The sequence below is a fragment of the Vidua chalybeata genome, chromosome 5 (genome assembly GCF_026979565.1).
Source record: "Vidua chalybeata isolate OUT-0048 chromosome 5, bVidCha1 merged haplotype, whole genome shotgun sequence".
In the NCBI taxonomy this organism is placed as follows: Eukaryota; Metazoa; Chordata; class Aves; order Passeriformes; family Viduidae; genus Vidua; species Vidua chalybeata.
In genome coordinates, this window is record NC_071534.1 from 52,962,238 (window position 1) to 52,987,008 (window position 24,771).

Below are 24,771 nucleotides of genomic sequence, written 5' to 3' on the forward strand. Positions count from 1 at the left end.
AATATGTCTTCATGGAAAGAGTTACCAGGTGTTGCAACAGCCTGCCCAGGGAAGTGGTTGAGTTGTGTTCCCTGGGAGTATTCAAAAGACATGTAGATGTGACATTTAGGGATGTGGTGTAGTGGGACTTTGCAGTGTTAGGTTTATGGCTGGACTTGGTGGTCTTAAAGGTCCTTTCCAACCTAAATGATTTTATGAATCTATGAAAAATTTTATGAATTTACATTATTCAAGAAAAAAAATTATGCAAATGCCAGAGGGAATCTTGCTTAGAGAAGATTTGGCCATTATATCTAATTCAGGTGTTTGAAGCACAGCTGTGTATTTTTGAAATGTTACAGAAATTATTTAAATTTTGCTTATTCAACAAAGTATTTAGGCTGAAGTTTGCCTTTTAAACAGGGGCTTCAGGTCAGCTGCTTCCCATAGTGTTAAAGTGAATCAAGCCTGGCCTGCCAAGTGTTGTGAAGACGTCAGAAGCCAAGAGCATTTCCTGCGGGTGGCTGGGATACACAGAAAGTTAAATGCGAAATACTGCCAAGCGACTTAAAAGGGATGGGCTCCAGGCGTGCTGGAGTCAGCAGAGCTCTCTCCCGGGGTTTTACTTGTTTAACTGATAGAGCTATCTCCAGTGGCAGCTAGAAGCCAGACACGATTTTCAAGACTTAATGTGTTTTTGTCTTATCTCGATGATCACTAGTTGGCTACAGACCGCAGACAAAGAAAGAATCGGGGAGGGGGAATAGACAAGGTGACGATGTTTACTTTCTCAATGGACTACAAATAGTTGGTATGTAATGTTTACTTGTAGCCCAAACAGCTGTTGCCCTGTTTCCCTATGAAAGAGTTCGAGCCTACTTGTATTCCCTTATGTTCACGGAGGTTTAGAAACAATTCGGTGAGCTCTGTGTTTAACTCCACTTTTTATTTCATTTGGAGCTGTTTGTGACAGAAAATACATGACAGAGGACGCAGCTATGATAGAAATTTGATAGAGGGGAAAACCAGCATCAGCCCAGTTGCCAAAAGACTGCAAAAGCTGCTTAGGTCTAAAAAAAAGGAGGAGCTTTTCTGTGTCAGAAATTGTGCCTGAAATACATGATATTCCATTTGTCAAATAGTCCTTCTTTCACAAAATTAAATCAGAGCAAAACGAAATCGAAATCCAGTAAAGCTGACTCAAGACTAAAAAGAAAGATATTAGTCAAAGCAGCAAACCAATACCAACCAAGGAATAAAAATACCCTAATACTTTTTTTTTTTTTTTTTTTTTTTTTTACCTGGGGGAGACCAGAGAAGAATGGCTGTTACTACCAACTGTTGGTGGAAGGTGCTCATCTGGTACATGATCAATAGTGTAAAACCTTAAATTCAGATAGACTGTCTTTTGCTCCCACCTGAAAGCCCTTCTTTGGAATTTGCTTACCCCTGGAACAAAACTAACACTATTGCCATGGTTTTTACACCTTAAAAACAAAAATCCACTTTTTAAACAACAACCGTGCCAGCATTTGTTTCCTGTTTTCAATCCACCTTGAAAGCAAAGAGCTTCACACAGCATTTAACCAATGCGGTGTTCACCATAGGCCTTGATGTGCAGAACCTGGGACATGGCCTAATGCAATTTTGTGAGTGTGCCACTAGAAGGTCAGTACTGGATTTCAGTTCTTCCTCTAAAATCACTTTACACAGATTGTCCTGCTGTGCATTGACAAAACATTGCTGGGCAGGACCTCCAGAAGCTGCATGGGTCCATGAACATGGTGATGTCAAAGCTCAGATTTGTATGCCTGTGCTAGCTGCTAGCTGGTTAGCAAGTCATCTCATCTTCCCCTTTCCTTTTTTTGGCCCTGACTGACTTGGCCTACTTAGAAAATGCTACTTACCCAGTTTTTGTATAGTATTCAACACCCTTGTGCTCTGAGTGATATCCTGGGATCTGTGTGGGTATTTACATGCCCTCTCTCCACTCCTGTAGCATCTGAACACTTCATATTTGAACATGCTTAACTCCAGCATCACCCCATCATTGTTAACCAGGACAGGCTGTGTGTGCAGGAGGACAGTGCAGCAGGGTTAAAGCTTCCAGAAGATATGTGGCAGAGTCAAAAACTAAGTTTGGGTCATCCAAAGCATCTAATTTCTCTTTCACTATTAAAACAAACTTTCAGTTAATCAGCTGACAGTAGAAAGGGCAGTGCTGAGCATGCCAAAGCAGTGAGCCTGAAACAACTTCCATTACAGATTTATAAGGAAATATAGTATTTATGTCCTTTAAAAATTGAACCAATGCTAAAGCCATTGTGACAAATAAATTAATGAGGCCTTTTCAAAGGCATTCAAAGGCATCCATGACTCTGTCTCTGCTGTTTTACAGATACCACATGTGGCCTAATTATTTTTTTAATAAAGCAAAGGAAATGTTATGAAGTAAATCCTGCACTGCAGACTAAAGATGTTAGTTCAGCAAAGCTTTCATCAGAACAAGGACCACCTCTCCGCTGCCGTCTTGCTTTGATCTTTGTCTGGGAGCCTTGCATCTCTGCAATTGACTCCAGTTAAAAATGACTCCAGCCAAATATTGCAACAAATGTTTAGATTAAAACCAAAAATCCCTACATCTGCAAATTTTCTCTCAACCCCCTGCTTTCTTTGAAGAAAATTTCAATCCTGTTTCTTACTGGGCTCTGATGGGTGGCTCCTGGTTAATCTCTGTCTGTCTCCCTGGTAACAGTCAAAGGAGAGGACACAGAGGTGGGCAGGGAGGGAGCCTCCAGCCACTGTTCCTCTTATCAAGGTCCATCAGCAGGTGTCCCTTGCTCATATCCAGGAACAGTAAATACAGCCTGTGGCTAAGGGAACCACCACATGGCTTTCTTCAGAAGTCTCAAAGAGCAGTAGCTGGACTCCAGATTTTGAGATCTCTAACTGTATGCAGGCACTGCAATTGCCATGATAATCCTTTTTTTCACTTTAGTCAGCCTTTGTTCAAGTACCCTCTACAGACATATATCACTACAAACAGAAATACTGAGCCACCAATTTTTGTGCAGTCTGAATGTTTAGATAGTGTGGCAACAGTAAAACAGTTTACTGTGTTCACAAAATCAATCTGTATGTATATTTGCTTGATGATTTTTCCCCACCACGAAATGAGCAGCTGAGTGTTTGCAAAGAAAAGGAGAATTTATGGTACAGCAACATGGGTGCTGCAGGTTATGCTTCTGCCAACATCTGGTGACCTGTAGCACTCTCCAACCAATGGCAATCTATTCTGCATGCTCACTTTTAATAACTGTTCTGCAAGACTCCTGCTAAAATTAAAATTATGAAGGCTTCCTGTCAAACCAAGTTCAAGGGTAACATCTGCTCATGAAGAACATCAAAATAATTGGGCCTGAACAAAAGCACTGTCCCTTACTTAAAAGTGACCCGGGAGTGGAAAGGATATCAAATTGGTAAATTCCTTAATAAATTATGACACTGAAAATAGCACAGGGTAAGAAATTTCACCCATTTGAACCAAGTCACTTCCAGAAGAGAATCAGAAGCTCCCATAAATGATTATCTTTCCTGACAGAAGATGGCTATCAAAAATTACTGAATTATTGATAATGATCTCGCTTCAGAACCACCCTTGGACCCAGTACAGTCATGGGCATCCAGCAAAAGCATTTAGGCATATTTTTCTCTTGAAACTGGTGACAATTCTTCAGCCCTTGAGTCTACCAAAAGTCAGCTCTCCAAAAGCAAAGCATCAAAAGATAGTTGGATGCCTCTTAAGAGGCTAAAAGAAACTTTAAAGCACAGCTCTGCAGTGGCTCATAAATGACCTCCTCCCTGGGAAGCCTAGCAGGAAACTGACTCAGAGATACACAATTATTTATTTCTAAGATAGCTCCTATGGGGACTAAGTTTGTCAGGATAGTTATGTTAGATGATCTAGCTCTCGTTATGCTTGCTTCTGTTCTGTCCATCACTCGTGATTCAGGGGACCTCTCAAATCAGCACCCAAGGTTTTGGGTACAGCCAGAGCTCAGCCCAGCACAACCGAGGCACGGGCTAGTTTAAGGCTCCTGGAAGGGCACAGCCACCCTCCTCCTGCAGAGCAGCACCAAGGGCACAGCTAGAGACTCAGCAACCCCTCCTTAGCTGGAGTAACAATGCTGAGTCTAGTTTTAAGATGAATCAAGTTTTCTTTTAGGTTGTGAGATAGTCACTGAGAAAAACAGAGAGAAAAACATCTAAATAATTGAGAGACCAAATACTCTTTCTTACTCTATGTTTTATACCATTTAGAAATCTGCATGAAATACCATGCTCCACATGCAAGAGAAAGGCTTCTTTCACCAGAGATATTGCCACCTCCTTTCAGATAGCAATCAGATGAGAGAAGTATTACAGAAGAATATCACTGGAGACAGAGAAGAATTTGATTAATTTCATAAAATTACAAGACAAAGGGTTGTGCAGTCGGCTCAGCCTGGACCTGCCTCTTCTTGAGTTAAGCAACTTTGTGAAATCGTTTCGCTGCAAAATGGTAGCAAGAGCAGCTGTGTGAAAGTGTGGCCTGCAGACATACCTGCATAGATTTAGCAAGGATGGGACTTTTACTGCAGCCTCTAACTTCCGAAGAAATGCATGGAGCACCTGTCAAAGGGAAGCTATTATCAGGCCTAAGTCAGCCTGGTTAGGTATTCAGTTCCTCTGCTTTCAGGTGAGGTAAGGGATACAGAGGAGCCACATTTGCTGGGGAAAAAAACACCATTCTGGCAACAAAGCATGAGAAGAAAAACTGACAATTGTTTTAAATACATATTTTAGTTCCTGGGACCTTGCATGCTGTCTTTTTTTTTTCTACTTATTTAAACAGATACTATAATTTTACTAGTAACTTAGAGTAAAGAAGGCAGCTAAGGAGGAATCAGTAGGGGGTTGTCTTTGGTTTCAAAGATGCTAGGATTAGTAACCTAACCTTTAAGTATAAACATGTAAATTACATGTGATGCATTGTCTAAGTGTCTAAGCTAAATCTCAGTATAAGCACAAAAAGCTATAGTTTCTGTGAAAATGTATTTCAATCAAGCATAAGTAATGCTAGATGATACACTATTATGAACATACTTATTTTAGCTTAATATCCAAGAGATATTTTACAGTAGATCCACATACAGATTATTAATAGCTAAACATTTCTGCTAATACATTATGTAACCAGGTGTGGAAATAAAAATGAACACACATAACTAATTGAAAAAAAAACTATTTTCATCAAATAAAAAAATCTCCACAGAATGCTTTGTTTAGATCTTCAGCTTCTAAAACTCATAATCTGACTATCTGACTTTCCTATTCATAATAGGTAAGCTATGCATTACTGAGATGGATCTTCTTTCATCTTGGTTGGTTCCCAACTTCTCTATAGCAAAGACCTTCCTAACAGTGATAACACAATTTTTTTGTGCTATGAACAGAAAATGTACACATCTTGTATCATCTGCATTATTTGAGCATTTTTAAATGTAGACAGCTTCATTCAAAATAATAAAAATGTGTAACTGCTCTTTTCCTGAATAAATACTGATAGTCACAACAATGCTACAAATTCAAATCTGTATTTTCAGGCGTCTATTAAAATTAATAGAAGTTGAGGCCTTTAGCATGTCACAGAATAGGAATCCAAATTTCCAGTCAAAATACTTGGTTAATAGCAGACGTTTGTCTCTTTTACAGTGCTTGACAAAAGCAAATGCCTCTTGTCCATTGTAAAACAGTGGAAGAGACATGGGCCATTAGCGCAAGCAAAACATTTTCACTTGATAAGTCAATCTGGGCTGGTTTTTTCTGTCATGTCAGCAGTGTCTGAAAACAAAGGAGACACAGAAGCCCCAGGAGACAGCATGTCTGCCCAACCCTGTTTCTGGGGGATCTCTTAATTTGTTTTTGAAAGCAAAGTGAACCTTCCAGGTGTCAAAGTTTAATATGCTACATAGCATGCTGCAGCCACCGATACTGTGGGACCCAAATCAGTGTCCTTGGGGAACATACATCTATACTTTTTCTCCACCTCCCTGGCTGTCACAACAATCCCTTCATTAGGCAATAAGACTTGGTCTTGTCTCGAGTGATTTGATAAGCAGTTGATAACCAACAGTTCATTAAGCTCTTGGGATATATAAGCCACAAGGTTTTCAGCATGCCTCTGCACTTGAGTGGTTTGACAGCTCCCTGTTCAGCAGCCCAGAGTCACTGGAAGATGTTATTGACTGCAAAAATAGTTCTTTTTGCCGTGAATGGTTTCCTAAGAGTGGCAACAGCTTTGGACATTGGATTATCCACGAAATGCGTAGTGATACCCAAGGAGATGGGCATGTGCCACAATATTGGATACTCTGAAATGAGACTTCCCAACCTGATGGGACACACAAGCATGGCAGAGGTTATCCTAAAATCCACCACCTGGCAGCACCTTGTACACACAGACTGTCACCCTCACGTGAGGACGTTCCTGTGCTCCCTGTTTGCACCCATCTGTTTAGATACGTAAGTATCACATCACAGTACAAAACTCCAGCCTTTATTTACTAGAACAGGAATGAAATCAAATGCGTGTTTATCATAATCTAAAGGTGATCTCCACTTTTTCTGAAGTAATTCTGTTAGCTTTTCATCAGAAAAAAGAGTACTGAAAACTTGTTCCACTTCAATTTTAGTTTGCCTTGGGAACATGAATGGTGTTGTCAAAGGATATAATGTTTTATTTTGTAACAGCTGAACTTTATTCTTATTCATTTAGGGTTGAAGCACCTACAGTGAATAGAATCCGAAGCTTTTCTCAGGTTGCCATAAATGCATTTTTAAAATCATAACAACATTGTAAGCTCAGTCCATACACAGACTGCTTGCATAATTTGCATAGCTGCTGCTTCTGGAATTATATCATTATTGAAGGATGATAAATGTCAGCAAAGATGATGTACTTTGCACAGGAATCACTGTTGCAACAGTTTCTGTTCTCACTGAGCTAACTGACTCAGCCTGATATTCCTTCCACAACAGGTTCATCCATCCCTGTAGGAGTATGTGTGCTGCTGTCCGTGACAGCTGTGCCCCCGTGCTCCTGTGCCATGGACACCCCTGGCCGGCCATCCTGGACTGCGATCGATTCCCTGGAGATGAGGACATGTGCCTGGCTCCTCTTACCAAGGACTATAAATACTTGCACAAAGGTAGCTCGAAGATGGCGGAGGGGAGGGTGGCCATACCCTGTGTTCCTGGGAATCAAGGAGATACAGGGGACTCTGTTCCCAGACATTCTGTGGTTTTGTCAGAACAGTCGAGTCTAGCTTTACTCTCCACGTGTTCGTGCAGATGGGTGGCAGAGCGCCAGCGCTGGCAGTGCAAGCTGCAGCAGACCTCCAGTGCTGGAAGTCAGCAGTGCAGAGGCTGTGCTGTGGTGGTGGAGGAAGGCAGTTATCACCCTGCACAGTGTCATACACACAGCAGCATACCACGTTTGAATTGCTTTGAGGTCTCTGTATAGACTTTTCAATGGCCCTTATCACAGATGCATTTATGTATACAACAAGCTAGTTCTCAGAATCAGTTTAGTAAAATTGGGATGATTTTATCTGATATTCCTTAAGCATGAGTTATCTTGGCATTAATGTTCAAATCTTCAAATGCACTCACACTTAGTAACTCTATGGAAAAGAGTAAGATTAAGTTGCTGCTAGCACACCCAAATTCATGTATATTCACAGGCTTAGTGCAGCTGAATCCAGAGTGACTGACAGAATCAGCCACCTAACCCCTTACACCCACTGTAGTTGCATTAAAAATTATATTGTATTTGTTACCTTATTTGTTGCTGATAATTGATCTTGTCAGTCAGAACAAGGGCTGAATGGGCATGGAAAATGAAACTCCTTTTCATCTCTAGCCTTGTTTTCAGAGAAATGTGTTGACTTTTTACCTATTATCACTGGCCCTGTATTTGATGTGTACTTTGTCTGTCATTCCTGTGGTTAAACAGTGGGTTCTCAGCTTTGGCAGCAGAAAATTAAAACAAATTATTCTAAAAGATAACAATGAGACTTTGTAATTTCTTATCAGTCCTACCAAAACCTACCTGCCAGACTTGCCCAACAGTGGAGGAATTCTTTACACACAAAAGAGTTCTTGAAGTTTTCTGTGACAGTAACTTTGGTAAGTCCTTGCTAATGTACCTGGTGTTAAAGAGACTAACAGCTCTTCTTCTAAATGCTTTAAAAGTAGGATTACAATTAGTGACAGTTTCTCCAGGGATTTCACAGGATTAAGAGTTTAGCTGCTAACTTAGCTTTAGGTTGGTTTTCAGAATAAGTTATTTCTAATCTAAATATAAGGAGGATTTATTGTGCATGAAAGATTTATCAATGATCTAGTTTCCAACCAAAGAGCTGTTCTGGTCTAGTTGGCTACAACATGCTTTATGGAAAATATTTCTGTCAAAAGCAGCCAAATAAGCAAGTTTGCCTTTTATTAGCATTTAAACCGAAAGTAAAGCTTTGGTGTTTTACCAGTATATGGTGTATCTTTGCCACTTTTGAGAACGAGTCTTTTTGTGATACCTAACTTACTGAGAAAGAGATTCAGAAAATCATATCAGTAGAAGGAATTCTTACCTCCTGTTGTCTTGTTGGACTGATGAGTGGAGTTTGCCCTAGAAACTTCCTGGAAAGACCTTTAATGGCAGTGCAAAGACTTCCAGCGACTTTGGCTAGCATTAGATCAAGAAATACAGACAAATGTCATGCTAAAATGTGTGGATGGAGTCAGGTGGCATGGGTAGATGCCTATAATGAGAAGGGAATATCTAAAAGGGTGGTATCAGCAAGCCATTTTTGCCTAGGGATTCCACACATGGACAAGGTGAGTTTCAGGAAGATTGCTTGGGCAGTTGCTGGACAGTTTTGTGATACAAGAACAAGACCAAAAGCTTACAGTATGTAATTACTTGAAGTTTGACATAACATGGTGATGGTAAAAATAAATTACTCACACTTGTGAAAATATTTTTTCCTAGTCACCTAATTCAATGGCAAAAAAAAACCCCTTTACTACATAAAAATTTTCAAAAATGTTTTAAACTTTGGCTGGAAAAGGCCTCACCATACTCTGTCAACATAAATTATGATAATAATTTTAAGGAATTTTCCTGTTTTCACTGGTACTGTTTTTTATTGTATTTGAGAAATGGTCTGACTTGCATTTCCTTTCCCTTTTTCCTTAGCAGTGAAAGTAAAGCTGTCCAAGAAGAGAACAGCATTTGAGGACCAAGAGTATAGCATTGAATGCCAGGTGGAATTCATTACCCAGGGCTCACTCTTGCCCTATGAAACTCAGAGTATGATACAACAGTGGCTGCTAATTAATGAAAAGTGTATAGAGAGGTTGACTCCAACCCACCGTCCCATGGTGTATCTCCTTGTGGGGAATATTGAAGAGGGCATCATTTTAGTAAAACAGATTTATCACTGGCAGAGGAAGGACTCCCAGCTGACTTTGGCCACTCAGAAGTGGAGATACCATAAATGCTTGTAAATATTTATCATATTATTTGTAAAAAGATGCTTTTATTTCTTGTGCCAAACCTATCTTGTAAATAGGAATGTATTATAAGTTGACTATAAAGCTTTCATTTCCTTTTAAATTGTATTGTAAGTTGAACTCAATCCACATTGTTAACAGGCTTCCTTTTGGTAGTGTTACAGCTCGTTCTGTTTGAACTTGGACAGCTAAGGATAAATGTTTCTTTATGATTTTATAAAATGTAATATGTGCAAAAACCAGCATAAACCAGTTTCCAATCCACCTGACTGCTTTCAGTGTATTTGTCTATACCACTTGCTCTACCATTTTCTCCAGTTACCTAACCTTTCCCTTGCCTAATGTTTCATGAATCCACCTCATTGTCTCCCGTTGGACTATTTTGAAAGGAGGCAGCCCTCTGCTGGTCGCTTTTGCCGGAATCAGAGTGGAATAAAGAGAGGAATATTTATCACGGTATGTTTGGCCCCATCGCAAGAATATTTGGTTACTGGGTGTCATAAATCAGATCCCTGCTACTGAAAAGTCCCTTTTCATTTTCAAACACAGTACAAAAGTTAATTTATAAAATTCACCCGTTCTCCAGATGGTCTGCAGGGAATAATGGAGTCAAAATATATAAAAAAAAAAAAAAAAAAAGGAAATACATTAGGCACATGATTAGCATCCTCATGGTCAGTGCAATACACTGACATTAAAGACTACACGAAGATGGGCAGAGCTTGACTTAATTTTAGTTTCGTAAATGTGTATAATAAACACAGTAACAGCTTCCAATACATAAATTAGAAACTATTTCAATAATACAGTGTCTATTATTATATTTTCTTGAAACAAATACGTGGAAAGTTTATGAGCATTAGATTTCTAAAATTCGCACCTGTAATGATCTTGGTTTCGGATACATTCCCCAAAAGTGCAGGTTTGTATCAGGTTATTGAATGTGATGACACCTGTTCCACCACTTTCTACCATGAACTGGGAAACTGGTAGAAACCGAGGAAAAAAGCAGTCAACAATCGGAGAAGCTGTGTACACACACGTGCCGGCTGCCCCGGCCGCCGCGGACGGGCAGGAGAGGCATCAGCGCCCGGGCCACGTCGCTCTGTGGAAACACCCCTTTAGTCCAGGTTCTTATTTTATTTTTCATTATGACAGAGGGTGCCGCACAGCCCGCGGCTGGGGGTTGTTTTGCTCTTGGGTCAGTTCCACGCTAAAGCCTTTCCAGCGGTTGCACTCCCCGGGCACAGCCCTACGGCCGCGGAGCTCCGCAGCGCGAGTCAAACCGCGACTCATTCGAACCGCGACTCATTCGAACCGCGACTCATCCGAACCGCGACTCATTCGAACGGCGACTCATTCGAACGCGACTCATTCGAACGCGACTCATTCGAACGCGACTCATTCGAACCGCGACTCAAACCGCGCTCCCGGCGCGCCCGGGGCGGGGCTGCGCTCGGCACGCCCACAGCGGGCCCGGGGCCCGGGACGCGCCGCCTCCCCGCGCTCCCCGCGCTCGGAAGGCGTCGGGCGGGCGCGGCGGAGCGGAGCGCGCCCGGGGCCCAGGGCCCAGGGTACGCGGCCCCGCGGCCGGCAGGGCGCTCGCATCCGCTGTCTGCCCATCGGCTTCTTCATCTCTCTTCGGTGTGTCTCTGGGGTTTGTGAAAGACCGATGCAGTTCTAAACCAGACAGATCCCCGGAACTGTTTGTGTATGAAATCCCGTTGTTCCTACTTGGCGGCTTGGTAGCTCAGGTTCTCCCCCGCGGCCGTTCGGCCTCGCCGCACAGGTACGTCTGTGTGCGCTGGAGGGAGGAGGCGGCCTGTGCTCGGAGCCTCGCTGCTTGTACGGGGGGCTCGGGGAGCTGGGGGTACCCCCGCACCAGAAATGCCAGCGCCCAGCTCTCGAACGCTCGGTCATTGTGAACCCTGCCTGTCCGCACCCAATTTCGGCGGGTGCAGTTCTGTCAGAATCTGAGTCCTTAATGTTTTCCTTTGATTTCTGTAAGTACTGTAAGTGCAAAGTCTAAAGTACAAAATTGTCATGCTAGCAAGTATGCTCTGTACTTATATTCTGACAATCTAGTGTAATAGTAACTGGTTTAAGTTTACTTCTGTTGTGAAATACGTTTCTTGGTGTTTTTGCTCTGCTTGGTTGTAGCAATGGCTTCAGGAACAGCGCTGATTTATGATGAGGAGATGACCACTCACAAACTACTTTGGAGTGAGTAAGTCACTGCTATTGTTTTTATTATTGGATTCTTACTAGGAGTTGTGAGAGCAGTACCAAATAAAAGCATTTTTTGTAATTGTAATAGGAAGTATCTGGCGGTGCTTCCTGTCATTTTCAAGTAAAAAGCAAGTCTTTCCTCTAAGAGGAAAAAAATATTTTATTCACAATTTGTATCTAGGTACTGTAATGATTATCTGAAACTGGATTTGAGAAGCTGCAGGCATCCAGTCTGGGAGGCCTTAGCAAGAGTTGTTAGGATGAGGCATCTGAGTAGCCCTCTAAATAATGTGTTTTAAGCTAATGAAATTGTTTATAAAATTAAAGTATCATTGACCTTGGAAAAGTGTGTAGATACACCTATTCAGTTGAAACATGTCAATTACATTCAGTTAGAAATTTGTGTATTACTTAAATTAGAGGAGTTCTTTTGCAGTGCTCAGAGTAGCAATCCACTGTTGTCTTCTCTCCCACACCTGCTTCTTCTCTGTTCACCTTCATTGTAATCTACAGCTTTTAATTGCAGCATTCCTGTGTCTGTAGCTAAGCATTGCAACTTTTTACCAGTGAGAAAAGAAACAAAAAATAATGCTATTGTATTGGTTGCTTGGGGTTTTTTTAAAGATTCGTTTTTGCTTACATATTTTAGAATCAATTTCTGACTCAGTTCCGAAACAGAAAGTACGTAAAGATTTTTGTCCCCATTTTTGCTCTCATGTATCTCTCTTTTAGGGTAATGAATTTGCTTAAAATGGGGAGTTAAAAGCTAGGCTTTATGAAGTGCATTAGTTACCTGTGTTGGTATAGTATTACAGTAATATAATTATTGTTTATTTTTAGTCCCATTTGTGATATTGAAGTGCCAGAAAGACTTTCATCCTCCTATGAGCAGCTTAGAAGTTACCGTCTTCTGGAAAGGTGTGTCCCTCTGCCTGCCAGAGAAGGAAGCGAGGAGGAGATCCTGTTGGTTCACAGGTCTGAAATGTAACTTTCATTCAGATTAATTCAATGAAACAGCAGATCTCATACCTTCAGATTATATTTTGATCTATTTGAAAAGAGTGTTCAAAAATTCAATGGCTTCCATTAATTTCAATGGAAAGTGTGTCACAGTGTTGAGTATGACATAGGTGCTGAATTATGAATCTGCTATTCCACTAAATCTACATTCTTACTCTGTGGGGTCTTAAGCAATGAATGCTGATTTATACATAGGAATACAAGTAAACTTCTAAAAAATATTTATAGTTGCTTACTTAAGTGTTGTGTTAATCTCTTTCTCCTGCAGTTTAGAGCACTTGGAAGTGGCAAAAAGCACTCAGACAATGAATGAGGAAGAGCTGAAAAGGGTCTCTGAAAATTATGATGCTTTTTTCTTTCATCCGGTGTGTAAGTTAAACTGCTTCCTCTGTTGGGAGTTACAGCTATTTGTGTTACTGCACCTGAGTGGCATTTTTCTAAGAAGGGGAAGATTAAAAATACTTTTTTTTTTGCTACTTATGTAGTCTCACATTTATGTATGATATTTTCATTTTCTGTTTCTAGTTTAGTATAATGCTGTAATTTAAATTGCTCAAGTGTCCTGTCATCTATTTTGTAATTGTATCACACCAGAATAGTGTACTGCTCAAATTTTAGCTCTGTTTTTGTCACTTAATGTCACTGTAGACCATTAATGATCTGCAAATCACATTTTGGTAACAATTGCTCTTAAATGTTGTGCTATGAAATGGAGATGAAATTTTCTGTTATGTTTCTGTAGGGTTTCATTCCTTATTTTCAAAAATGCCATGTTATTCCAGTCAATACATCCATCTCACATTTTATGGTGATCACTGGTAATCATAGGGGAAAGCACATTGGAACCTATGTTGTAAAGTTCTGTTTCAGCTATCTTCGTATAGCTTCAGAGGCGTAGAATTATGTCAAGACAGTTTGCTGTTGGGATGCTGAAGCATGGCATGGGTGCTTTGTTTAAGCTGATGAGTTTCTCTTTCTCAGAGCACTTACCGCTGTGCCAGACTAGCAGTAGGAGCAGCTTTGCAGCTGGTGGACGCTGTGATGGCAGGAAAAGTGCACAATGGAATGGCATTAGTCAGGTAAGAAAACATGTGAGGAAGTTTTCACTTAGCAAAATTCCTTCTGGTGTGAATAATGTATAAAATTTTGGTTCAGACCTCCAGGTCACCACAGCCAGAGAAACGCAGCTAACGGGTTCTGTTTGTTCAACAACGTTGCTATTGCAGCAGAATATGCAAAACTGAAATACGGTCTGCAGAGGTAAGTGCATGGTTGACTCTAGTATGTAAACAACAGTTAGACATGGTGCTAGTTTAGATTAATGTCTAGAGCTTTCTGGGTGTCATGTTTCTTTTGGTTCAGAAAAACATTCTTAATTTATGCCTTCTGTAGATTAAGATGCTGTGGCTCTTTCTCTGAATGTTTTCTTTTACTGATCTGTACAGAATCCTAATTGTTGACTGGGATGTGCACCACGGGCAAGGAACTCAATATATATTTGAAGAAGATCCAAGGTTTGAAGGATTTTTTTTTTCTTTAATGTTAGCTGTTTAAAGATTGCTTGCCTTTCTAGAGAATAAGATTTCTTAAACTTCTAAAACTAGAATCTTGCAAAACATTCACCTTACTATTTTAGTCTGTTTTTCATTTGTTATAAAATAGAAGGAAATATCTAAATGAAAATAAAATGTAAATCTGTTCTACTTTAAAGAATAATAAACAAAATAAGCAATATGATTACCTTGGTTTGCCACTACTGTGGTAGTACATCTATTCTCTGTTCATGAATCTCTCAGTTAAAGTCTTCAAGTAGTAGTTGGATAAAATATATAAACTTTTTTTTTTTTTTGGAAGAGTGACATAAGTGGGTTCTAGAAACAAATCTGCTGTTCTGAAAATTCCTTGTATTTGATTTGTGTAGAGTGCATGCTTACAAGACATTTTTAGCATGTTAATTTTTAGGTTAATTTCAGCATAGGACCTACTGTACCAATTTTTAGTCTAAATCCTTTGAGAGAACTAAGGAGAAAGGATAGGATAGTTTTATTTTCTTGCTTTCAGGCAATGCAGTCACCAGGTGGTTCAGGATAGAAAGTAATTTCCACAATCTTTTTGTCAAATTGGATTTTTTTTTCCAGTGTTTTGTACTTTTCTTGGCATCGCTATGAACATCAGGAATTCTGGCCATCACTCAAAGAATCCGATTATGATGCTGTAGGTCTGGGAAAAGGAAAAGGTTTTAACATAAATTTGCCTTGGAATAAGGTAAATACTGTTTACAGCACAGCAAAGCAAGTTCAATAACTTTATATCTCATCCTTTAGGTAACACTTTGAGTAAGTGCACTGCTTCACTTGCTTGGCAAATGTCTTCCTGTCAGGGGAAGGTCTGCTGGAAAAATATGGCTCAGAATGTGATAATGTCTAAAAAATAAAAGGGAGAGAAGAATTTACACACTCATTTTTACTTGAATATCTTGTCTAGTCATCAAATCAAAAAGTGCTTCAGGAGATGGTTACATCCATCCTTGTTTAGCAGAGAACTGAAGCTCATTAAAATTAAAAATGGTGGATATTTATGCACTTTACTTAAATAGAGGCTTTTTTACTGTACTTCATAAGATTGCCTCATATTTAACTTCTCCTATCTTTCCCTAAAGTCTTGAAGAACCTTAGAAAATTTATCATTCCAGCTGGAAAACATGCCCTGTGTTTCTCATATTTTTCAGGTTGGGATGGGAAATTCAGATTATCTTGCTGCATTTTTCCATGTGTTGCTTCCAATGGCTTTTGAGGTAATTTTTTACTGCCAAAGAGCACTTCCTAAGTGTTTCTTAAGCAGGTACCATTGAATATTTTACAGAAATGCAGTAATTGCCAGCAGCATAGTTAATATATTTATTCTGCTGGTATGACGTTGCCCTGATCAACTGAATAGTATTTATGGAATTTTAGTTTTTAAATATTCAACATAATCATCTGCAACTTCTCCAGCAGATACAAAAATATCCTTGCAAAAAGGATAATGTATTCAAGGAGAATCCTTACTTGTGTTCATTTTCAAATTGAAATAACAGTTGATCATGGTACAGTTGAAAAGAAAGCCCATACAAAATTGAAAATAGGACATAAAGATGTGCTGCAACTGTCTCTCTTTTATAACAGTTTGATCCTGAGCTGGTTATTGTCTCTTCTGGATACGATTCTGGAATTGGTGACCCTGAAGTAAGTAACTTGTGGTCTTTGTGTTGTCAGTCATGAATCCATTAGGAAAATATTCCTGCTGTTTTAATGTCCTGCTAAGTGAAATTCACTTTGATCAAGCTAAAAATACATGCTTGATTCTTTAGGCTGGCCCATGTTCATGAAGCATTACAACAAGACATCTAAAGAAAGGTTATTCCATATGTGTAATTTCTCTGTGGTTTTTTTTCACCTTCCTTAAATGCAGTTGATTCAGCATTGTGTTTGATACAATGAGAGGCAAGTGTTCTGGTATTCCATCTCAGACTTGGGTACTTCAGATTGTTTGTTTGGGTTTCTTACTAGTGTTTTTGAATCAAGGTGTCATCTCTTAAAATTTTTTCTTTGGTTTAGGGTCAGATGAATGCCACTCCTGAGGTTTTTGCCCACCTTACCCATTTCCTGATGCAGTTAGCTAATGGAAAGCTGTGTGTCATCCTGGAGGTAAAGACTTTTGAAATGTACTCCCAAATCTTTGTATTAGAGCCATTCAGGGCAAACTAGAAGCTAGGAAATGAAACTGCTTAACAAAAGAATTTCTTATTTTTATCTTTCTTTTTAGTACCAGGAATGTTAAAATGGCTAAGATTTGACAGCGCTCTTACACTATAGAGTTTTGAAACAAAGGAGCCATATGCTCACCATTCAAAAAAACATATCATCTACAAATCTGTTCAGTTCTTGTGAACAGTGATTAGTCTACTGCTCTTGACAGTCCCAAACTCATTAAAATGTATTTAGTGAATAGGCTGTATTACCAATGTTTTACAAGTGTATCTTAGTCCAGGAGATTTTATACAAAACTTTAAACCTAAATATACTCTTATTTAGTAATGGAACACTTAGAAAATTCCCTCTTTTTTGATTTAATGACTGTATGCAGGCTCTTTAGGAGCTCTTTTTTATTCTTCTTTTAAACAATTAAAATGTTTTCTCCTTTTGAAATCTAGATTTCAACCTCCTATTTCAGCTGCATGTTAGAAAAATAGTGGCTTTTCAGGTAAATAAGTGTGTGGAAATATTGCTGCCAACAAGGTCTTCAAGAATGAACTGTATATTAATTGATTCACTTGACCTTTTGTTTTGCATGACCTTTCTTCTGTCATCCTTCTCTCTAGCAGGTTATTATAGACATTTTTGTCTATTAGCTGAAGTGCAAGTAAGCATTCACTCCTACCACAGATGGTGTAACTGCTCCATAGGCGATAGATGGCTTCCTGCATGTCACCTACCAGTCTTAAATCCATCTTGTTCTCCAGATTCTACCAAACTATTAGGCAACCACATCGTAAAAGTGTGTGGGAGATTTCTCTTGTACAGCCATTTTAGAGGCTAGTGATAGCATTTGCCTTCTAAGGAATCTTCCACAAGGATTGTTGTAGATGGGAATGGAGAAGGCATATGTTTTTATGGCAGAGTAATGACTGATTTCTGAAGTTCCTTGAACTATGATGAAGTGAGTTCAATCATGGGATGCCAGTGAAGTTCAGCAGTTGGCCACTAAGTTACTGTTTTCATACTGAAAAATCATTGACTTAGATATACTTGCATATCATCTTCTGTTTCTGTAAATACAGATACATTTCAAAAGGATAGTTTATTTTCTCTGTTGAAATTCAGAGAGATATTAAAAGTACTTGTGCCTTAGTTGACACAAAATGCTTTTTAGGGTGGATACCACTTGAAATCATTGGGTGAATCAGTGTGCATGACTGTAAAAACTTTGCTTGGAGATCCTGTACCTCAAATAACTGGAGAAATGGCACCTTGTCTAAGGTAAGCATATAAAGAATTTTAGAACAACTAATGTGTTTTTTAACGAGACTAAAGACATTCATGCTTTGAACATTTTGCTGAAGTAAGGTTTTAATATTGTAGTTTATAATATATTATTTTCTACTTTGGATAACTTGCACTTTCAAAAAGTCATCCAAGGTACAGTTTTATGTACTTTTGTTTCTGAAATTACTTCAAGTTGTGAGATCTTATAGCATACAACTATAAGCCATTTTATCCTTAGGCCTTGTTATCCTATAGAAATCCATCTCACTCAAGGCTGAGATAATCCTGCTGTAATCAAGATAATACTAGTTACCTACAGCCAGTATTTGGGAATGTATGCAACTGCAAGGATTAGTGTTTCAGACCCTAGAGCCACTTCAGTCACTGTAGTACAGCAATAGCGGGGGCAAACCTTTCTTTCGTCAGTGAGAGTTGCTGTGCAAGCCAGTCTTGATGAATACTTTTGTTCCTGGAATTTGGAACATTGAGGCCTGGGCTGCAAAAGCGGTTGACTATGTAGAGCTGTACCAAGATAATTAAATTTCAAGTCTAACTTCTTTTCAGAGACACTAAGACTGTGTTTGTACAGTGGTGGAATCTGACCTAGGAAAGCATTCTGAACCTTGGGCCTGAATCAATCCCACATCTAAAGAGTGTCTTTCTCTCTACCTGTCTGCGCTATCTCCTCCACATCTCCATGTTCTGTCCCCCATCTTTCTCCCAGCTCAGCAGCTGTCCTGTGCTTTTTCTAGCAGAAATGCTTTTCATGCACTTTGGTGACAGCACCAGTTGGCTGTGTTAGTTAAAGCTCAGAGCTTGAATCAGTCAGGGAAGCAGTGTGGATATACATAGATTGTGGGCTGACTTGCATTTGGTAAACTGATAGAGCAAAACTGGTTATTTTGCTCCTAGTACATCCCATAAGCCCTCTGTGTCCTCTTTTTCTTCTCTACCAGCTGTGGTATCTCAGATTGCTATCATCCTATGTCATAGATAGTTGATTACATACTTATCCAACGTATTGGTCCAGCTCCTGAACACCTTACAAGTAATCTGCAAGTACACGGAATTTCTTCTGGGTTTAACACAACCTGAATTATGTTTGTATGATAGCTAATGCAATGGGACCATTTGCCCATAGTGCTGCAAATACCAGTGATAATAAAAAGGAGACTTCAACACAAAGAATAGCAGGGTATGTGATATACTTAGTTCTAGAACAGATTCTCTTGCCTTTGAGTCAATCTAATTAAATCTTTACATTGTGTAGATAAAATCTCTTGGCAAAACATTGACAGACAGGAGAAATTTTTCCTGAACTCATACAGGTGTGCTTCCTCCAACAGCAGGGTTGGAATTTCACTCAGTGTGTAAATGTGTGTACATGCTGTATGTGTTCTTCACTTTTCTTTTTTGACTCTCTAATCTTTTCAAGCAATGTGCCCATTGACTGTCGTTTGTTTTGCAGTCTTGGAAGAGATCAGATTTTGTTCATTTTCAGTTGGATTTTTTGGTTTTGTTTTTTTTGTTGAGGTAAGTTATGATTCCTCTTATGATTTTCATTATTGCTAATACTGTTAATCTGGTTTATTTTTTTAGTGCTGTTGAATCTATTCAAAATGTGAGAGCAGCCCATAAACCCTACTGGAAATGGTTGGCTTATGAAGGTAGTTTCTCTTCATTCAAGCAAATGCTATTGATAAATGGATTTATACAGAAGTTGAAAGTTATTAAAATTAATACCAGTGGACTAAATTAATTGAACAAGCAGTTGTTCATCAAGTGACTTATGAAGCAGTATGAGGCTTCATTTGAGGTCTTGTCTTCAGCTGGTCTGAAAAGAACTTTCTGAAGCTGGCAAACATCATGTCAAAAAGTAGCACTTCGGTATCTTTGTTTGAGGATGCTATTTTCTGTGTCAAAAATATAGGCATAAGCCTTATTATAATACATGACCTTTCACTAGATTAAAACAAATGTAGTAGCACTGAAAAAATAACATCTGTATCAGGAAACATTGTAGCTAGTGCATGGGAGTAAATATGCATACGTGAATACTGATGTACTCTATTCTGTGAATAAATATATCCAAATATTAGCACATTGCTTAGAAACTAATACCTGTGAAACCCCTCTTTCTTTTTCTCTAGATACATCATTTTTACAAAATTTGAGCACTAAATCACACTTACTAAAGAAGGCTAATTCAAATCCCTCCACAGAAGATGAATCTCAGATAACTAACAACAACACTGTCAAAGTAGAAAGATTTTTGGAATTGCACATGAAAAATATTCTATTTCCAGTGCCTCCCATCAAAACAGCAACAACTGGCTCTGAAGGTTCAGAACATTTTCTTCCTGAACATGTTCAGCTGGTGAAGGAAATGGACAAAACAGAAATAAAAGCTCTTGTCAGGTTGGTCCTATTTATTTTATTTTTCACAGAGGATGAGAGGTCTCTATACAGACTGTCATCTAGCTCTGTGTCTGCCATGGTCATTGTTTTGGCCTTAGTCTACTCAGTTACAGCCAGAATTTCTTCCTTTATAAATAAAGACATTTGTGTTGTATAGCACTCATAGCCTGAAATCCTTTAAAGAAATAGTCAGAATACTTTTTCTCTATAACTCTTTCAACAAAGATAGGATAGCTAATGTGAATGTATTAATTTAGAAAGAGATTTTGCTAGGAAGCTGTCTTAAAGCTCTGTACTCACTTTTAGCTGGAAAAAAATACCAAACTGCTCTGATTTGAAAAATGCAATGTTTTGTCTTGTCTTCAACTAATTTTGAGAGGACTCTGTTTCCTGAATATCATCAGACATTTTTGTTTTCTTTGCAGTGCAGAATGGAGGCAGGTTTAGGGAGATGAAGACTGTCAGGCACCAGTGTTGTCATCTTCCTGCTAGAGCAGGTTTCTGAGAATCAATGTGTAGCACCCATATAAAATGTACCCCATTAATACTAGCTGCAAAGCACTTTATCCGTGTCCTCTTTGAAGACAGTGTTGCCTCTTACCTAGTTTTTCTTCATGTAATTTATTTTACAGTGGCTTTTATGCAGACCTTGTGAAAGACGACAAAACTTTGCTCTCTCTTGGCAGTATGTTTGTGATCCTAGATAAAATACTTAAGAAGGAGGTAATATACTGCCTTGGTTTTGGGGGTAGGGGTGGAGTGGGATTCCTCTGACTTTTTGCTTCTACTATATTGTTACCTAGATCTTAGTTATTATTTATCTCCCAAGTCCAATAATCTCAGCTATAATGTGTTTAGCTATTAGTGAGCATGCAAGATGAGAAAGCAACTATTTAGGGATAGCTGTTAACCCCAGTCCATCTTTCTAATCATCTTTGGGCAACTCATTGTCCAGACTTTCTGTAGGCAGTCACAGAATATGAGTCCCTAAGAACCTACTCATTGCTCTCAGACTCACAGGGAAGCCAGGCATTAAGTCTTCCAGTTAAGAGGTGCAGAAGTTGCTGTACCAAGCACCAGTAAGCAACAGCAAGAAATCTGAAGAAATGTCAATACTTTTCCTATCTCAATGTGCAAAGGTTATACAGTAAATTCTGACTTACATGTGCATGCACACACATACTCTTTAGTGGTGTTTTCAACAGCTCTGCTGTATGCTCTGATTCTGAACAGAGTAATTCTAGTTCAGTGTTTTGATTCTTGCAGGGTCAGGAATGAAGAGAGGGCAGGCTTAGAGGGTGCATCTTCATATTTATGTGTAAAAACTTGGATGAGCATAGAAGAAGAACTGAAAACAAGTTTAAAACATTACATCATAAGTCACTCTTCCTTTGAGTTAAAAGCTCTCTTTAAGGTACCAGGCCTACAAAGAAGAGTAACCACCACAATGGCCTCTTTCTTCTAAGACATCTTGCTCTTGGAAGTCACATGTGAAGATCCCCGGGACAAATTTCTGACATTATATACTGCACATAGCTCCAGGAGAGCCTATAAATAGATTTTAACAAATGGTTACTGGTAAAAAGAAGTAGAACTTCTAATGAATTGCAGATGTAAATTAACTTTTTGTGCTGACAAAGAAGAGAAATGAGAGGGAAAGATATCTTTTTGCTTAGCTTTTATGTAGAGTTCAAAGCACATGCCACAAATGAACACTCAAGGGTTGACTGAGTAATGTGGCAATTGTATTTTCCAGAAAATAATAGCTTGCCTAGGTTAAAGGAAAAATCAGAATATTTAGGAATAACCTCCTTTTCATTGGGTGTATTTTTTGGGTGTATTGCACAGTTTGCAGACTATCTAGAGACCCAGTAAACATAGCCTTCCCCTGGAAAAGTTATTTTTACAGTTGCCTTCTGGTATAGCACCATACTTTTGAAATAATAGTGCAGTTTATGGAATAATAATCAAATATGGCCTTTCTGTAGAAAATAATACAGCTGTTGCACTTAAAAAATTACATGATCTTTTGCAGCATTGCTTCTGAATGAAAAATTTATTTTGTAGGTGTGTAATGGAATTGCAGCATCACCCACAGCTGCTCTTTCTACTGCTGTTGCACTAAGACATTCTGTTCATTTTGGATTTCAAAGGTGAATTTTTATGTTTGCATTTAGAGCCCTTTGACAACATGTTAAAATCAAATACTAAGTGTGGCAAATATGGCAAATTGCCTGTGAAACCTTGATTTTAAAATAAATAGCATGCCCACACACATAGTATTTTCAACATGTAATCCAGGTAACAGTCTATACACCAGCAACAACCTTTTGCCTTTCCAAAGGCAAAAGATTTGTAGGGATGATGGCTGTGCTAGCCTACACTTTCTTTGTCAGATTTCAATTGGCTTTGGCCTGGGGACAATTTCTTGATTTTTGTTTTTCCTCCCCAGTATTTGATAGAAGAAATGGGGTTCCCTTGAGCTGCCCGAAATGTGTTTTATTTCTACTTTTAATGGACCAAACTCAATATACATTCTTTTTAATGCTTCTAATCTGCACGCAAACTTTTATATAAATTGCACTAACAGGAAAAAAAATTACTTGTCAATATATGTAAATTTTTGTTTCCTGCAGAGTGCTTTGTGTATTTGTTGGAGACATGCAGATGATACCAAACACAGAAGATGGGTGAGGCCTCCCTTTACATTTAGGGGTACAATCCCAAGGGCTTTCTGAATGTTCATAGGTGTCTATAAGTGTGATGAAATCTGCACTAAGGAATCAGTCATGGGCTGACATTTATGAAGTTTATCTTGAGACATAATACAAAACATCCCCAAATATATCTTCAAAGAAAAATTATTGTCTCTAAATGCTATTTCATGCATTCAGTGGTAGGTTTGAAGTATAATCCTTCTGTATTGATTGAAATTTAGATTGTTATTGAAAATACAATGAAATAAATAAGGCAATTTTTAATTAAATAGGAGACCTATCTCCCCTATAACTGCAGGAAGCACATATTGCTGATGCAGAGCTCCTTATTGAAAGTCTTCTTTACTTATATATATTTTTTTTTCCACCTCCCCTTTTTCTTAAAAGTAATTTGCCAATAGTCTTGAATAATCTTTTTAAAAATACCATAAAAAGGATTTCAATTTTAATTGTTTACATTTTGAAATGTACTAATGCAAATGGTTATTTGTTCCTGTATTATGAATTAGTATTTAAAGAATGATGAAAGAAAATATCCCATTTTTATCCCATTGTGAAATAATTGGTTAAATACTCAAGTGGGGTTTTTGTTTACAGAGAAATGCTTGTCATAAACATCTGTGAGAAAGAACAGTCTAGAAAGACCAGCTACAAACACTATGTTTCTCTAAACTGGAAAGAGGTAAGAGTCACTTTCTAGAAACAATGTAGGAGAAAATTTTTTTAAACAGAAATAATAGAATATAGTTAGACATTCATAAAATTACATTAAGAATTACACTCCTTAGTCCACTTTGGACCTTTGAAAATTAATCTGTTTTTTGCCCATGTCAGGTTACTACTCCTTCCCACAGCTTTAGAGTGTATTGGAATGCATAGGTTTGAGGAAACCTTCCATAGTTACTGCAGTTCATCTTTAGTAAGGCAGATTAACACTGCAAAGACACTAAGGAAAAGATGAATAATCCTGCATGTTTAATATAAAAATTGCTGAGAAAATAGATCAGTATCCTGTTTCCTAGGCCAATCAAAAGCTTTATGAGAGTCACCTTTTTGTTTTGTTTTATATCTGGGAATTTAGAGCTTTATATTTGTGCTAACTAATTTGTTGTTGTTGTTGTTAAAGGATGCTGAAGGAAATGATTTCTTTTCTGCTGTACTTGGATTTATTCTTCCTGTAGCATATAGTTATCAACCAAACCTAACAGTAATAGCTATTGGACCAAACAGGAACCTTGGAATAAGTGGGATTTCTCTGCTTGTTGCTTTACTACGAGGATTAGCTGAGTCTCGAATTTTTGCTGTGATTGAGGTAAGAAGTGGTGCTAAACCATGGTACGTCTGGTAGAGATGCGGGTATTAACTGCTTCAAGCCTCCCAGTAGAAAATACTGCCTGTCTTCAGTACCCCTGAGTTCACAGCACAAACTGCCCAAGGTTCTTTCTGTCCTGAGAACAAGACAAGACACAGCTGCACACCAAGCTGTAGGCAGCAGTCGCAGCCTGCACAGTGGAGAAGCCAAGGCATGAACGCAAGGCATAACCCATGGTTATGTCTGTGGACTATAGATGTTCTGTCAATTTGCCACAACTTCCATTTTTATCTGGGATCCACAGCTCAGTTGTCTCCTGGAAAGAGGCACTTCCTGCCTGTTAAATCATCTGGCCTCTTTCCATCAGATGTGATTGAAAGCAGCCCGCTGTTCTGTTCATAACAGGCCACTAAATTTCCTCTCCTCTCCCAGGTGCTGTGCTTTGTCACACACAACTTCC

General features: G+C 38.8%; 3 protein-coding genes across 4 annotated transcripts in view; all 3 read left to right on the top strand.

Moving 5' to 3' along the window:
- The window catches only part of MAPK12 (mitogen-activated protein kinase 12), a 45,461-nt gene extending 40,671 nt beyond the window's left edge, over window positions 1-4,790 (top strand). For both annotated transcript variants that reach the window (XM_053942086.1, XM_053942088.1), the window contains exon 11: window positions 4,300-4,790. In XM_053942086.1, coding sequence (XP_053798061.1) covers window positions 4,300-4,379 — 80 coding nt within the window. In that variant the 3' untranslated portion in view covers window positions 4,380-4,790. The remainder of the gene's footprint in view (window positions 1-4,299) is intronic.
- A 1,466-nt stretch (window positions 4,791-6,256) lies between these two features.
- On the top strand, window positions 6,257-9,825 carry LOC128787728 (secreted frizzled-related protein 2-like). The gene is made up of 4 exons (XM_053942099.1): window positions 6,257-6,543; window positions 7,060-7,229; window positions 8,116-8,208; window positions 9,275-9,825. Exons 1-4 carry the CDS (start codon window positions 6,257-6,259, stop codon window positions 9,583-9,585), a joined length of 861 nt encoding a protein of 286 aa, XP_053798074.1. The 3' UTR covers window positions 9,586-9,825.
- A 1,354-nt stretch (window positions 9,826-11,179) lies between these two features.
- The window catches only part of TUBGCP6 (tubulin gamma complex associated protein 6), a 40,408-nt gene continuing 26,816 nt past the window's right edge, over window positions 11,180-24,771 (top strand). Inside the window, 19 exon segments of the mRNA XM_053942989.1 lie at window positions 11,180-11,380; window positions 11,752-11,818; window positions 12,661-12,795; window positions 13,109-13,205; window positions 13,822-13,919; window positions 13,996-14,100; window positions 14,286-14,354; window positions 14,979-15,105; window positions 15,569-15,634; window positions 16,005-16,064; window positions 16,437-16,526; window positions 17,752-17,858; window positions 19,464-19,531; window positions 20,015-20,282; window positions 20,915-21,005; window positions 22,350-22,435; window positions 22,919-22,972; window positions 23,597-23,681; window positions 24,126-24,311. Of these exon segments, the coding sequence (XP_053798964.1) occupies window positions 11,754-11,818; window positions 12,661-12,795; window positions 13,109-13,205; window positions 13,822-13,919; window positions 13,996-14,100; window positions 14,286-14,354; window positions 14,979-15,105; window positions 15,569-15,634; window positions 16,005-16,064; window positions 16,437-16,526; window positions 17,752-17,858; window positions 19,464-19,531; window positions 20,015-20,282; window positions 20,915-21,005; window positions 22,350-22,435; window positions 22,919-22,972; window positions 23,597-23,681; window positions 24,126-24,311 (1,857 nt within the window). The 5' untranslated portion in view covers window positions 11,180-11,380; window positions 11,752-11,753.